The sequence below is a fragment of the Pelobates fuscus genome, chromosome 4, assembly GCF_036172605.1.
Source record: "Pelobates fuscus isolate aPelFus1 chromosome 4, aPelFus1.pri, whole genome shotgun sequence".
Taxonomy (NCBI): Eukaryota; Metazoa; Chordata; class Amphibia; order Anura; family Pelobatidae; genus Pelobates; species Pelobates fuscus.
In genome coordinates, this window is record NC_086320.1 from 83,316,804 (window position 1) to 83,333,613 (window position 16,810).

General features: G+C 44.6%; 2 protein-coding genes across 2 annotated transcripts in view; both read right to left on the minus strand.

The window, feature by feature from the left end:
- Positions 1-16,810, minus strand: part of SGK3 (serum/glucocorticoid regulated kinase family member 3) — a 392,044-nt gene that overhangs the window by 244,717 nt on the left and 130,517 nt on the right. The gene's annotated exons all lie outside the window — the stretch shown is intronic.
- The window catches only part of MCMDC2 (minichromosome maintenance domain containing 2), a 53,688-nt gene that overhangs the window by 26,065 nt on the left and 10,813 nt on the right, over positions 1-16,810 (minus strand). The window contains exons 5-8 of the mRNA XM_063450401.1: positions 12,630-12,752; positions 12,430-12,537; positions 9,481-9,609; positions 6,134-6,371 (exon numbers count right to left, since the gene is read on the minus strand). Coding sequence (XP_063306471.1) covers positions 6,134-6,371; positions 9,481-9,609; positions 12,430-12,537; positions 12,630-12,752 — 598 coding nt within the window. The remainder of the gene's footprint in view (positions 1-6,133; positions 6,372-9,480; positions 9,610-12,429; positions 12,538-12,629; positions 12,753-16,810) is intronic.

Consider the following 16,810-nt stretch of genomic DNA (forward strand, 5'->3'; position numbering starts at 1 on the left):
TCCTGCAGGAGACGCACCTACCAAAATCAGCTAAGTTTGCCCTTAAAGATCATACATTTCAAACCTCGTTTGAGGCCAGAGCACTCAATAAGAGGAACGGGGTAGCTATTCTTATACATCATAGATGCCCGATCAGGGTTTGCAAGGTCAGTACGGACCCGAGCGGACGCTATGTTTTAGTATCAGGGTCCTTACACTCTCACACTATCCATGTCCTCAATCTCTACGCCCCTAACGAGCAGTCCAGGGAATTCTGGACAGAGATGACCCGCGTGGTCAACTCGCTGCCACATGGTATGGTCATCGTAGGGGGGGATTTTAACGCGGCACCATCCCCAGCAATGGACAGGGAGTCCTGTAGGGGAGCTCCGAGATCGCACAAACGGGGAGGGCAAGATAAATTGTTACACACTTTTATACAACACACTGATTTGCTGGATATATGGAGGGCTCAACATCCGGACGATACTGATTATACGTTTTACTCGCCACCGCACGACACGTATTCAAGGATAGACCTGTTTCTTGTAAACTCACTAACTGTTCCCAGGGTATCAGAATCCAGGGTGGGGTCCATAACCTGGTCGGATCACGCAGATATCTCCCTTACCCTAGACAGGCTAAGCGCGGCGTCCCCTTGGTCGTGGCGGTTGAATACGTCTCTACTCCAAGACCCAGCTATTGTAGAGATTATTCGCTCGGAACTCAGGGACTATTTTGAAAGGGAAGCGGAGTCAGGAGTTACGAAGGCTACGGTGTGGGCAGCCCATAAGACTGTCATTATGGGTGTAATGATCAGAGAAGCGACGATGAGGAAGCGACGTAAATCTCAACGATTGGCCACATTACTGGAAGCATTGAGAACGGCGGAAAACAGACACAAATCGGACCCTACGCCTGCCAATTTGACATCATTGCAGAACATAAGGATCTCGATTAGAGAAACGCTCCTGGATGATACCGCAAGGGCTATGATATGGGCCAAACGCACCTTCTATGAGAAGGCGAACAAGATGGATACCTTGCTAGCTAGATCCCTTCGACCACGGCAAAGGAGCACACACATTACGAGGATCAAGAATGCAGCGGGTATCTACCAGACAAACCCCACAGACATAGCCAAGGTGTTCTCAGATTTTTACGCTAAACTTTATAACCACTCATCGGAAGGCGCCACAGACACGGGCCGGGAACTAGAAGGGATTCAGAATTTCCTATCTAGATTACGACTCCCTAAACTAGAAGCAGCGGTTTCGAATGTACTGGGAAGCCCTATCACGGGAGAGGAGATAGACGCGGCAATATCCGCCTTGAAAAGCAACAAAGCACCTGGACCTGACGGCTTTTCGGGGAGCTACTATAAAACCTTCCGGGAAGAACTCCTACCTCACTTGGAACCCTGGTTTAATGAGTTGATGGATGGGGGGACGCCTGATAGAGATATGTCCTTGGCGAATATCGTTCTATTGCCCAAACCTGGAAGGGATGACTCGGTCCCGGAGAACTTTCGCCCTATTTCCTTGATCAACCACGACTCAAAGATCTTGGCAAAGGTGCTTGCGGGCAGATTAGGCCCACTCCTTACGGGTATGATTCACCCGGATCAGGTGGGCTTTGTACCTGGGAGACAACTTTTCGAGAACACGAGACGCAATATAGATCTCATAGGGAGGCAGGTCACGAAGGGCACCCCGACACTACTGTTGTCCCTAGATGCCGAAAAGGCATTCGATAGAGTGAAATGGCCTTACTTATTTGAGGTGTTGCGACACTTTGGCGTGCCGGCCCCGTTTATTACAACTATTCAAGCTATGTACTCCAACGTTAGGGCACAGATTCAAATTTCGGGAGCGCGAGTCGAACCGTTCCACCTGAGCAATGGTACGAGGCAGGGTTGCCCTCTTTCACCGCTGCTATTCGTGCTCTCGCTGGAGCCCCTCATGCAGGCCATACGAGAAGCTCCTGATGTTAAGGGTATCTTGGTGGGAGACACACAATACGTTGTTTCGGGTTTCGCAGATGACGTCTTGTTGACGTTAACAGAACCGGAGGCCTCCATGGAGGCACTGACTAGGATGCTGGAAGCATACGGGGAGGTGTCGGGATATAAGGTCAACCTGCATAAATCGAGCGCGATCCCCTTAGGTATGACGGACGAAGACGCAGCGTCTATAGGGAGGACTTATCACCTACGGATAGAGAAGGAACAGATCAAATACCTGGGCATTTGGTTGACAGCGGACCCCTCTCAGCTCCATCGGCAAAATTATGTCCCACTGATTAGACAGTTGATAGCTGACATGGAGACATGGGTAGACAAGCCGATCTCGTGGATCGGAAGATTGCATTCAGTAAAAATGAATGTGCTGCCTAGGATACTTTTTTTGTTCCAGGCTCTGCCAGTCCACTTGAGTAAATCCACCTTGGGACCGTTTCAACAGGCCATAGGAAGGTTTATCTGGCAGAATAAAAGGCAAAGGATTTCCCGCAACGTCCTGTATAGGGCAAAAGACAGGGGAGGCCTTGGTCTCCCAAACTTATATTTTTATTATGTGGCGGCTCAATTGACTCAGATTGCACTGTGGCACTCCCCCCCAGGGGAGCGGAGGTGGGTGGATCTGGAATCCACCATGATGGGCCCAGATAGGCCACAATTTCTTATATGGATTCCTAAGGAACATAGACCAGCAGATCGAGTGGATTGCGCAGCGATTCACACTTCCCTCAGGGTCTGGGACGCTGCAGTACTTAAATACAGACTGGCTTCTGTACCGTCACCCATGACTCCATTTTTGCGAAATAAAACGTTTATACCGGGCATGTGCCCTCGAGATTTCAAGGGTATAGAAAACTCAGGATTACAGCGGTTGTGCGACCTCTTTGAAAACGGCACCTTCATCACATTCGATGCACTGCAGAGCAGAGCTCCTCTACGTCCCTTTGATTACTTCCGGTACTTACAGCTCAGAGATTTTGCCCGGGGTTTCAGGATCAAGGCGGCCGCAACGATGCAATTAACATTCTTTGAAAAAATGTGTAAGAGGGAACAGTTCCCTACGGGCCTGATCTCGAGCTTGTATTCCCACTTGAGCACACGTACACTAGAATGGGGTGATATCACATACATACATAGGTGGGAGGCAGATCTTAACGAGGTATTGGAAGGAATAGAATGGCAAGAGATATGGGAGGCCGCGGCAAAATCTTCGGTGTGCGTCTCGCTGCAGGAACAATCCTATAAGACGTTATTCAGGTGGTACACTACCCCAGTGACGCTACACCGGATGTGCAAAAACCCGACGGACCTCTGTTGGAGAGGTTGCAGTCACAAGGGCACGTATATCCACATGTGGTGGGAGTGCCTGGAGGCGCAAGCCTTTTGGAAACGAGTAGCTACTTTACTGAGGGAAATTTTAGGCAGGGAGGTGAGGCTAGACCCGTGGGTGTTCCTACTGTCTAGATCCATGGATGGTTGGACGAAAATGGAACAGGCCCTTATCCAAAAGATAAATCTCTCGGCTAGGAGAGCGCTAGCGCAGGTATGGCTACAGGGGGAGACCCCTACGATAGCGACGGTGATACAAAAAATAAAAGACACCTTTCTGATGGACAAGTTGACGGCTCGGGTGAGGGGGACAACGAAGAAATTTGACAAACTTTGGGGCCCCTGGATAGATTGCACTGTAAGCGATTGAGACGGTAGGGACTGATTGGGGTGTCCAGATGTTACTAGGGGACCTCTGTATTAGGCGGCCTTTTAGGCGGACTCGATACGACCTACAGGGAGAAGAACTAATTAACCCTGTATGAGATAGTGGTGAGCGGGCATCATGCCCCTCATGAGGCTTTTTGCGGGGCTTCACTCCTCGGTTACCCCCCCCCCCTCCTTCTCTCTCTATCCCATTCTCTAAGGCCTCGACCTCTCGGGGCACTACCTTTCATCTTTCTCTTTTCTCCTGTCTCTTAGTCTTTCTTCTTACGGCTGAGCCGCACGCAACAAAACTATTTTTGAGTGACGCTAATGCTACAGGAAAGGTAGTACGCTGGTGTGCTAAACTCTGTCGAGCTGCTTCTTTCCTCAAATTTGCGATGGAGGTGTGGCCGACCTTATTCATCGGTTAACCGATTACTGTTTTATATAATAATAAAAAATACCAGGCGGAACATCCAAGCTCCTATGTGGTTTTTGATCTATGTGGTGAACGGGAGTTGGGCATGCTTATGGGGATACAAGACAGGGTGACCTGGAAATTCATGCTAGTTCACTCCTCTTGTTGTTATTTCATGTAACGGTATCAATATACTCGCTTTATGTTTACATTTTCTGTATTACTGTGCATGTATTGCTTGTGATGTCTTGCACTGGAATAAATAAAGAATAAAAAAAAAAAAAAAGGCCCTTTATAACAGTAACGATCTCTATGAGAAATTTACACTTTTAAAATTAAATAATGGAACACTCCCCTAGCTGTCAACCAAACAGCAAGGGAGGTTTCTTCCTGCTTACGTTTGCTTGAGCGCGCCTGCCTCCCCCACATAAATGTTCTCAGACGTCAGATCAGACCAGCGTTCTTTCTCAATGCAGGGCACAGTGTATGTGTGCATGCCTGAGCACGCGTGCGCACGCACAAGCTGATGCACACGCATGAGCTGACGTGCACACACAAGTCTTTGTGCGCAAGTACACAGGAAAATAGCTTCAGAGGCTTCTCAATGAGAAACCTCGGTTTGGTTATTTTCCTGTATAGAGACTGAATATCTCTTCCAAGAAAAAAGGGGAGGCCTTGCAAAGGCTGCAGTTTATAAGAATTTCAAAATGATTCCTGGTTTAATAAGAACATTGTTAAACAAATAATTATTTTAATTCCCCATAGTCTTGGGTTATCTGAATCATTAAATAAAAACCACCCATGGTGCAACTCCATTCTATTATGATCACCCCTGATATTGAAGGAGGATGTTCTTACCAGGCCATAGCAACTGATCACACGGAATGTGACCTAATAGCCACTGCCTTACACGTCCAGGTCAATAGCCAACAGCCACTGCTCCTTACACACCCAGGCATAGAATACTGAGCCAACAGCCACTGCTCCTTACACACCCAGGCATAGAATACTGAGCCAATAGCCACTGCTCCTTACACACCCAGGCATAGAATACTGAGCCAATAGCCACTGCTCCTTACACACCCAGGCATAGAATACTGAGCCAATAGCCACTGCTCCTTACACACCCAGGCATAGAATACTGAGCCAACAGCCACTGCTCCTTACACACCCAGGCATAGAATACTGAGCCAACAGCCACTGCTCCTTACACACCCAGGCATAGAATACTGAGCCAATAGCCACTGCTCCTTACACACCCAGGCATAGAATACTGAGCCAATAGCCACTGCTCCTTACACACCCAGGCATAGAATACTGAGCCAATAGCCACTGCTCCTTACACACCCAGGCATAGAATACTGAGCCAATAGCCACTGCTCCTTACACACCCAGGCATAGAATACTGAGCCAATAGCCACTGCTCCTTACACACCCAGGCATAGAATACTGAGCCAATAGCCACTGCTCCTTACACACCCAGGCATAGAATACTGAGCCAATAGCCACTGCTCCTTACACACCCAGGCATAGAATACTGAGCCAACAGCCACTGCTCCTTACACACCCAGGCATAGAATACTGAGCCAACAGCCACTGCTCCTTACACACCCAGGCATAGAATACTGAGCCAACAGCCACTGCTCCTTACACACCCAGGCATAGAATACTGAGCCAATAGCCACTGCTCCTTACACACCCATGCTTAGAATACTGAGCCAATAGCCACTGCTCCTTACACACCCAGGCATAGAATACTGAGCCAATAGCCACTGCTCCTTACACACCCAGGCATAGAATACTGAGCCAACCGCCACTGCTCCTTACACACCCAGGCATAGAATACTGAGCCAACAGCCACTGCTCCTTACACACCCAGGCATAGAATACTGAGCCAACAGCCACTGCTCCTTACACACCCAGGCATAGAATACTGAGCCAACAGCCACTGCTCCTTACACACCCAGCCATTTTTTTGGTTAAGTATTCCCAATAACAAAAAGTACTAGCCATAATATACTAACCTCTCAACAGTCAATGTATCACTTGTTATAACAAGAAGATCCAAAAAATTCACAGGATCTCTGTCTTCATTGCTGGTCTGTACAAGACTAAGTAACATGCACAGTTTTAACGTATTGTAGGTACCAACTGGGACTACTTGTGACGAAAAAACATTGGCAAGAATGCCGGTGAAAATCCAAGGAGAGTCCCGAGTCAAAGCGTGAATTTTGTGAAAAACCCTGCTTATTGTTTGTGGACCTAAAAAGGAAACAACTTTGTAACATACATAGCATCAAAATCTCCCCAAAATTAAAATACACATTGATAAACCTATTTAGCAAAGAAACAATCAGTATATCAATTAACTATCAATGAACTTGAAAACAGTAATATATGCAAAAAACACGAAAGAAGAACTTTGAAGAACACGAACGAAGAAGTTACATTTTAAATATTCTAAGTGGTGCAAAGATTGTCTGTCTGTGTTTGCTATCCATCCATCTGTGTTTTGTCAGACTGTTTAACCCCTTAAGGACCAAATTTCTGGAATAAAAGGGAATCATGACATGTCAGACATGTCATGTGTCCTTAAGGGGTTAAAGTGATTTGACAAAGATAAATATATTTTTTTTAAGTAATAGAGAGGGGCATTTGATTCATTTATCCACTAATTTATGAACCTCATGTCCAGGTGACACCCAGTGATTTATTTATTTAAAAATGTTTGTAAGATGTAGAACCTACCAACACTAAACATTAAAAAGAGTAAGTTCTGAAAGTATAACCCTACCTAAAGTAGATCACAGTATAAAAATGCAGGTTTAAAAAGAGCACAATGTATGTAGTTATATCCAGAAGAGATTGCTTGAGATTTATAAAAAGATAAAATAAGTACTAACTTGTACTCAAAGGGTCTAAGAGACTAACAAGACTCATAGCTGTACTGAACTTAATGGGTAAGGGTCCTTGACAATGGTGCATTAACGACCGAAATGTACATCAGGCTTCAGTCAGAATTGAGTGTGTGGGTAAGTGGCTATGTATACTGAGATATTGTGTGTCCTGTATTTGTACAAGCAGTGATCTTTAGACAGGAGGGACGTGGTAGTTGTGGAGCATTGGGAAGCAAAGTTCCACAACAAGGAAGTCCTATGTCAAATAAATTTTGAAACCACCAAGGCCGTATTTATTTATCCTTTTATCTGGATGATGTATTGTGCTATAGGCGATATCGCACTTACTGGGCACAAGGAGCCCTATGATAGCCCATTTTAGCCTATTTATAGTTTTCACAGCAGCACTAGTGAAGCTGGTTCCTTGTCTTTAAGATTTAGCACCCTCAGGGCCCCCCTCCCGTGGCGCTGAAGGGGTTAAAAAACTTTAGCAGCTTACCTTAATCCAGCCCCGGGCTCCCTTGGTGCTGGTGACCTCTCCTCCCCCGCCAATGTCAGCTCCCCCGTCTGACGTCAGCGGAGCCGAATGCGTGTGTGCGGCAACTGCCGCGCGCGCATTCAAAGTGTCCATAGGTTTGCATTTCTCAATGCTTTCCTATGGACACTCTGTGCGATGGAGGCATTATATGCCTCCAGTGTGGCAGATGCGCCTCTAGTGGCTGTCCGGAAGACAGCCACTAGAGGTTGGCTTAACCCCAAATGTAAACATAACAGTTTCTCTGAAACTGCTATGTTTACATCTGAAGGGTTTAAACCTGAGGGAAATTGCACCCAGACCACTTCATTGAGCTGAAGTGGTCTGGGTGACTATAGTGTACCTTTAATTGAACACTATTGCTTTAGGGATACATGTTTGTACACCTAATGCTATAGTACCCTAGCTGTCATTTAGTACCCTAGTCGCTGCCAGGGTTAAACAAAGGTAAAATAATGTTCTTTACTCCCCTTTTTCCTCACCGCACCAGTTTCCTTGATCAAGCTCCACTTCCTTGGCTGAGATCATAGCAAAAGCTTTGGTAGGCTAGTTGGCATGCATGGCAAAATGCTACGCTGTGCCAATCAGATGGTACATGTAGCAGATGGTGTCAGGGCTGTCCTAAAAGACTGTATTATTATTGCAATTCATGTGTTATTTTTAGTCCTATGGTTAAAATGTATGTAGAATTTGTATAATAGTTCGGTAGTTTGCATCCGTACTCCATACGAATGTAAACTACCAAATCCATAGACCACCTCAGAGAGAAGTGTGTACCGTGTTAATTGTTGACACTTTCTAACCGCAAGTTAATAGGCACTCTGTGGACGTATCTGGGTGGCCGCCGTTCGGTATACGAACACGTGGCGGCGGCCATCTTACGCACTAAAATCTCAGCGGTGTTTGGTCGTTGAGTGTCTGGAACTCAAATCGGACACTCGATTACCCGAACACCGCTGAGACCTCCAGAGCTCCATAACTCCCGAACGGGAAGGTTGATCAAACCCCGTTCGGTAGTTTTAAAGTACTGAACGAGGGGATTCGTATGAAGGGAAAGTTAATCATGGATGGCAGTATTTTCTATGTATTTTATCTCCCGAATAAAGACCGACCGCAGGGCCAAAATGCATGGAACCCTTTTCGGATACCACCTCGTGTGCGGTCGGTCAAATAACACCCTCCACCTAACTCCCGAACCCCTGGTCCAATCTGGGTGAATTTTGGATATACTAGTCACCCAGATCAGGGCTACCAGGGGGTACCACTTAGATAACTGTACCAGGCTGTGTTGGGGTACATCCAGAATCGGGGTAAAAGTGTATAACTTATAAGTGGATTATGTGTCACATTGAGGGGAGGAGATGTATAGGAGGTAACTACTGTACTATTGGCTAATGTACTAATTACTGTAAATCCCTCCTTTGCAAGGGAGCACCCTTTATAAGCAAGCTGTGTGATTAAAGGTTTGAGTTCTGCTCCTGATGCTGTGTGTCGTCCAGTTATTGGGAGTGCTGTTAGGATATTATTGGACTGTTTTGCCTGCTGAAATTACTACTCTATGGATCTATAATACTTGTTCCTGAGCCTCACTGGGATCTATAGTGGAGTTAACCTGTGAAATATCAGGCCTCCGCTACAGTACAACTCTGCTATTTTACAGAAAAGCCTCTAGTAGCAGTCATATTGACAGTCACTAGAGGCAGATTAGCCCTGAAAAGAAAACATTGCCATTCCTGCCAAACGACAATGTTTTTAACTGCAAGGTTGAAAGGGGCACATGGCACATTGAGATGAAGTGGTCTGGGTGCCTAAAGTGTTCCTTTAAATATATATAGATATATATAAACAAACAAACAAACACGTAAACACTTTGTACTCTTTGTATCGAGTAAGATCAGCAGACATGACGATGTTTGGTCATTTTTGCAAATGCACTTACTTTCTACTATGTATTGGTGTATATTATTGGCCTCTATGCATACAGTGGCTTGAGAACCAACATTTCCACATACTGGTATTCCTACAACTCTGTATCTTCCTCCTAATTTCATTCTGTGAATTAGCTCATCTAAGAAATAATCACAAGAACACAAAACTGAAAATTGTACATTACATGCTTTGCAGTCCAATTCAAAATTATTATCTGATATATCTCTTCATTGACAATAAAAATATGAAAGACTCATTCTTACATATATAAGTTCTCAACCTAAAAAGAGTTTTTGTTATGGTAAATTAGCTGGACATTCCTCTGTCCATTAAAGATGGGTTGTCACTAGTGAGATTTGTGCACAACCGAATAATTGTGCCATTTGTTTCTTAATAATCTCATTACGTTTTATTTTTATGCTTTTCTAACTGACTGCTTAGCTGACCGTTTTGATATAAGATTTGTGTAGGTAGGCTTGAAAATGAGGGAGTGGTGGCAGTTTAGAAATCATGTCCTGATTTTTCAGCTTTTGCCAGCTCCCACTCTAGCTTTGAACATTTTGCAATCATTCATATGGAATCCAATTTCGCCACAAGAACGACGATATTTCGAGAACCATTCGGCGAAACGTTCCACAAAGTAATAGCACACCAATCGGGAACAATCCGCACGTTTCGGTATATTACTGTCTATGTAGTGTAAAAACTGTGGGAGGAGTTAGGGTGGTAAATTTGGCTATAATAAGAATAATAATATATATGTGAGATAACAGTAAGTGGTCTTGCTCTGCAAGAACACTTAACTAAAGTTGTTCTGGTGCTTAGAGTATCCCTTTATTTTTTTTTATTTTTTAATTCTTTATTTTTGTTGTGCAAGTTTTACATAGCGACGTCAAACGCCACAACAGCGTGTCTAAGAACATACTTAGGTTGAACAGTGGCAAGAGGAAGTGCACATTTTTGTATATTAATATTAAACATTAGCTCGGCTATACAATAAGGTCAATAAAAATAAAAAATGAAGAGGCAGCATATTTTAACTGTTATAACTGCATGTAACCTTGCTAAAGTCGCCGTGGTTACCCGTTAATATCTTAACTTATGAACTGATTGGTACAAGCTAGGTCTAGCTGCAACATACGTGTGAGTCACAGATAGTTACATATCAATATAATATAAAAGAAAAGGTAGCCTATTATAACAGGTGTAGTTAATAGCATCTTTGCTAAAGTGACTACGATTACCATGAAGGAACATATGAGCTGATTGGTACAGGCGAAGACGAAGTGCATTGATACTACAGTCAGGGTATTACAGTTGAGTACACTTAAGCTTATGGCAAAACACAAAAATCAAAGCAAGAGGCATAACATTAACCTATTCTAGCAGGAGTTACACAGCAGTCTTAAGTATGACATCCTATGTTTGACAATAGCTATGGGTAGAGTGTGGGATGGAGGTTAAGCGGACCTTCCCCTCGTGTATAGGATAGGCCCTAGAGTTACTGAGTATTAGGCAAGCCTAGGTAACATTCTACTGTTATGCAAACTTGTTATGTAAATGCATGCCTACTGAGTGTGTTAAAAAATTTAAACGATATGGTTCAGTGTAACATGTAAGTGACCTCAGGCAGTAGGTTGCTAGGTATAAGGTGATAGCACTGTTAAATAAACAAGTGATAACAAAATTATAGAAATGTAAGTTTGTTCTTGGGATTGGATTGTCCGCCAGTGCCTCTTGCGATTATACCAGTTCCAGTCCCGGATCACCCGACCCCGCACGTGGGCCATTTAGGAGAAACAGTCTCTGCAACTGGGGAGGGCCAGTGTTCCTCTCTGGCTTGATCGCGTGTGGCAATAAGCTGTACTGTGGCTTGGTATGTTGCTGCATTCCAAGTTTGCAGGGTATAGGCTTGCTGGTCAAAGGTGCTGTATCCAGGTGCTTTGCCGGGGATTTGTGGCTGCCTGGCTGTCCCGCATTTATTTGTAGGAGAGTGGTTGCATGCACCCAGTGTGCTCCGAACCTTCGCCCGCCGCCGCTGTTGCCGGTGCTTTTTGTTCCGCTTGTCCACCCTGAAGGCCCACAGTGGAGCTCCGTAGTGGCGTCGGCGGGTGTCAGGACGGATCCATGAGGAGACCATCTTAGCTGCTTGAAGGTACAACACCCCTCTGTCACATAGTATCACGTAGAATTTTAAGCAAAGTCGGTCCAGTGCTTCTAGGTGCTGCGAGTGTGGGTAGCTGTCTGCGTGCTCCCTCTCTGGCCCTTGCTGGGCGGCCATTTTAGGCATGCTCAGACACCCTTTGTCTCACTGTTTGGCCTTGTTTCTCTACCTCAAACTGTGTCCGCTTGGCTGATATGGACCGGGATAACCCCCACCGGTCCAGAGGGGGGGGGTAGGAGATCGGTATTAATTCTGGGGATTCCGGCGTCGAGGAGAGCGGCCGCCTCTCCCCGGCATCCACACCCGCAGGCCGCAAGTCGTGTGTCGGGCTACAGGCTCCGACAGGCTCAGGAAAGGGATCCTCCGGTGCTGTAATGCACCCCCGTCTCGGGTGGCGCACCCCGATGGGTGTATAAGCTTTATGGCCGCCGGTATCGGCCTTTTTGCTGTCCGCCTGGCTAGAGCTCTTTCCCCGCACGTCCGTGCTGCTTGGCGGTCAGACTCCGCCCCCCTAGAGTATCCCTTTAATGTTATTCTGGAAATCGTAAGTCAAACAGCAAAGACGTTATCATAAATGTCCATGCTAAACATTCATACTAATCTTTTTATTTTTTACCAGCACAAGAAGCCTGAAAATGTCAAATTTGGTACAAGGGCAATGTATTAGTGCAGAAAACTGTTTTTTGAATGGTATGATATGGATGGTAAATTCCTCGCTCACCTCATTGACTCTGGAAAAGTTCTAAGAAGTTTAACCAATTTAATTGTAATATTATGATAGGCTGAAAAATGTACCTCTCACAAACACAGCAAATGACTGTAACCGATAATGCTGACTGTTAGTGACACTTCCTTGAAAAATTTGCAATATTTTGGAGTCCATTAAATCAAACACCTGTTTGTCTAAAAATATGACAAGAATACACTGTTATTTTCTTTCAGATATGGGGTTTTGCTTAAAATCAGTCTATGCAATATACGAAAGCTGTACGTACCACCAAGAACTCTGTACTTCAGATCTTCTTTTAGGGGTGAAGCACAGTAATCACATAAAAAATCATTTCTCACAGTTGCAGACTCTGTGGCCCCTGGTACGTGTATTCTTATATACCGGAATCCTAATGGACACATTCATACATATTTGTATAAGACTATATTATGATATTAACAATAATACATTTGCATGTTTTATGATTTTTATTTTTTTTAAAGGATTGAGTAAGACAATACAGTAAAAAAATCAAAAAACTAAAATGGTAGAAAATAAAGAAAGAATACATAAATTAACTTAAAATTAATTTATTAAAGCCAATATGTTTAACAATTAACACATGCTATAAATAGTTTGGAATTTGGGTTTAAAACCTTAGTTGCCCTTTTGCATGGATATGGCACTACGTAGGATATACCATACACTGCTATGTATAAGCAACAATTTGTATAAAGTGCAAATAAAACAGGTTATAGTGAATATTGGCTTATTTCAGTCTTATATACAGTTTTGGTTAACTTAAAGGAACACTATAGTCACCTAAATTACTTTAGCTAAATAAAGCAGTTTTAGTGTATAGATCATTCCCCTGTAATTTCACTGCTCAATTCACTGTCATTTAGGAGTTAAATCACTTTGTTTCTGTTTATGCAGCCCTAGCCACACCTCCCCTGGCTATGATTGACAGAGCCTGCATGAAAAAAAAAACTGGTTTCACTTTCAAACAGATGTAATTTACCTTAAATAATTGTATCTCTATCTCTAAATTGAACTTTAATCACATACAGGAGGCTCTTGCAGGGACTAGCAAGCTATTAACATAGCAGGGGATAAGAAAATCTTAATTAAACAGAACTTGCAATAAAGAAAGCCTAAATAGGGCTCTCTTTACAGGAAGAGGCCCTGGGGAGATAGCGCAGCTAAGCGGACAAGGGCACATGTAGGAGTGTGGGGATAGATGCATGGGATTGGTTGTGAAGAATCTGTGGGTGTGATTATGTTCTGTGTAAGACAGTGTGGGGGAGGTCTTACCTCAGTGCCACTTGGGATTCGGGCCAGCAAACAGCTTCCCTCCCGCCCACCCTCTACTATATTTTGTCGCAGCTAGCCGGGGGTATGTCCTTGCCAATTGAGTTTGAGGTTACGTTTAAGTAGATGGAATGAGATGAACAAGTTTTTTAAGGTCTCAAACCTCCCCTGCTCTAAAGGTTTAACTTTAGGTTGCCTGAGGTCTCGTGCCCATCGAGCGTGGATAAGGTCGGCTGATGGCAGGCATTGGAAGGATTTTTTATGACGAGGGGGGAGGTGAGAGGGAGTGGTGATTAGGAACCACTCCATGTTTTTTATTGGCAAGGACGGTTGGGTCACTGTATAACACTATGGGTGGAGTTATATATGTATATATGTTAATTTATGCTTATTTATGTCTAATGTTTTGGTTACAGAAAAGAAGAGATTTAATAAATAAAGTTATGGATGTGTTATGCAGTAATTTAGTTGTGATAATAAATGCTGTGGCCTGTTTCATCCATACTAAGTGGTCTGTCGTTATTGGGGGGGTTTAATGGGGTTAGATTTTGTTCTAGGCTGCATCGCGATTCCCCACTACGTACATACATGTTTATAGAAGGCTGTGCAAGTCACATGCAGGGAGGTGTGACTAGGGTTCATAAACAAAGGGATTTAACTCCTAAATGTCAGAGGATTGAGCAGTGAGGCTGCAGGGGCATGTTCTATACACCAAAACTGCTTCATTAAGCTAAAGTTATTCAGGTGACTATAGTGTCTATTTAACATGCCCAAAGATTTCAATTTCAATTACCTCTTGTTTACTCTAATCATTCACAAATATATTGCTCCATCTAGTCTTCCAGTAAGAAAAATGTAACCAATTTTCAGTTGTTGATTTTTAATAGATTCATATAACTCAAGTCTTCTTGAATTACTTTTATGTGTTAGCCTTTACATCTCCCATAATAGCTTTTTTGTAAAACAGCCATGAATGTTTGCCCTTACAATTTACTGGTAACGTTTATTTTTATTCTGAATGTGTCCATTTATGCCTCTCCTCCTGGACCTTAGATCCCATGTTAGAAGTCTGAAAACCTAGGAACAGGGAGGTGTTTTAACAAGTGGTTTGTGCCCATTTAAACAGTGAATTATAGGAAATTGAAAACCATATGCCAAAATGTAGTCTAAATTAGCTGAGCTGAGTTAATTCTCTTATTCAAATCATTTTCCAACTCGGCTATTTTACCTAATTTTCAGCTTGAGTTTCAATCCACCGCCATTTTTTTTGTGTAAATAACCTTGTTCTTATATTATCTTTGCATGTGCCATCTTACTTTCCATCCTTTAATGCTTTGCTATTTAGGAGTTAGCTTATTTTTGTCACGTTTTATGCAGCCCTACCTGTTACAGATCATAACTGTGACAAACGCTCCTTTCCACGATCGTTTGCCACGAACACCTGGAGGAGTGTGGAAGCTGGCCTACTGTCCACCGACTATAGTCCAGGTCTGAGACCCCGTTCAGGAGTTATCCTGCCCAGCCACCCTTAGCAGTTTTCCCTCAGTGCCCCTGGTTCGGCACGTGCCCTTCTCATGAATTAAACCAAACACTAGCTCCCTGGCATAAAAAAACACACTAATGGCCCTCAGACCATGAATGCTACTCAGCCGCGACTGCTATGGAACTATTTTCGGCATGAGGACTTCGTGGTTTCCAGTCACCTTGGATCGTTCGTGCGAACTAACCAAAGAAGGTCCTCAGCGGTACTTATGCGCGATCAGGGCCGGCCTTAGGGATGTGCGAGCTGTGCGGCCGCACTGGCCACCATGGGAGCAGGGGGCACCATGCGGCCGACACAGCTTACACATGGCTGGCCGGGATTATAAAAAAATATATATTGTGTCGGGGGTGGAGCTAAAAGTGCCAGGTAACTGCTGCAGGGGAACCAGGAAGGAGTCCCTGCTTCCCCAACAACCAGTCTCCAGGAGCTGCACTGCCGCCACTCCTCCATAATGAACAGAGGTAACTATGTGTGATTGTCTGCCTGTGTGTTTGGCTGTCTGTCTTTCTGTGTGACTGTCTACCTGTGTGTGTGTATGTCTGTCTGTCTGTATGTTTGACTGTCTGTCTGTCTGTGTGACTGCCTGCCTCTGTGTGTGTGTGTTTCTGTGTGTTTGACTGTCTGCCTGTGTGTGTGTGTCTGTGCATCTGTGTATGTGACTGTCTGCTTGTGTGTGTGATTGTCTGCGTGTGTGACTGCCTGCCTCTGTGTGTGTGGATGTCTGCCTCTGTGTGTATGTGTGTGGCTGTCTGTGTGTGTGTGGCTGTCTTCCTGTATGCCTGTGTGTGTCTCTGTGACTGTCTGCCCGTGTGTTTGTGACTGTGTGTGTGTGTCTATGTGACTGTGTGCCTTTGTGTGTGACTGCCTGCCTCTGTGTGTGTGGACGTCTTCCTGTGTGTGTGTGTATGGCTGTCTGTCTCTGTGTGTGTGTATGGCTGTCTGCCTGTGTGTGTGACTGTCTGCCTGTGTGTGTCTATGTGGCTGTCTGTCTGTGTGTGTTTGTGTGACTGCCTGCCTCTGTGTGTGTGGACGTCTTCCTGTGTGTGTGTGTGTGTGTATGGCTGTCTGTCTCTGTGTGTGTGTATGGCTGTCTGCCTGTGTGTGTGTGACTGTCTGCCTGTGTGTGTCTATGTGGCTGTCTGTCTGTGTGTGTTTGTGTGACTGCCTGCCTCTGTGTGTGTGGATGTCTTCTTGTGTGTGTATGGCTGTCTGCCTGTGTGTGTGTGTGGCTGTTTGTGTGTGACTGCCTGTGTGTGTCTGCCTGCCTGTATGTGTGGCTGTCTGTGTGTGTGGCTGTCTGCCTGTGTGTGTGTGTGTGTGTGTGTGACTATTTGCATGTAAGTATGTGTGTGTAAGACTGTATGTGTGGATGTGTGTGTGGGGCTGTCTGCCTGTAATTGTGTGTGAGTGTGTTTATCTGCCTGTAACTGTGTATGTGTGTTACTGCCTGTACCTGTGTGTTTCTGCCTGATCCTGTATATGTGACTATCTGCCTGTGACTGTGTGCATGTGGTGGATTTGACAGTGTATTGGTATAACTGTGGGACTGTGTGCATCTGACTGTGGGACTGTGTGCACATAACTCTGCAGAAATATATTTCCTTCCCCCTGGC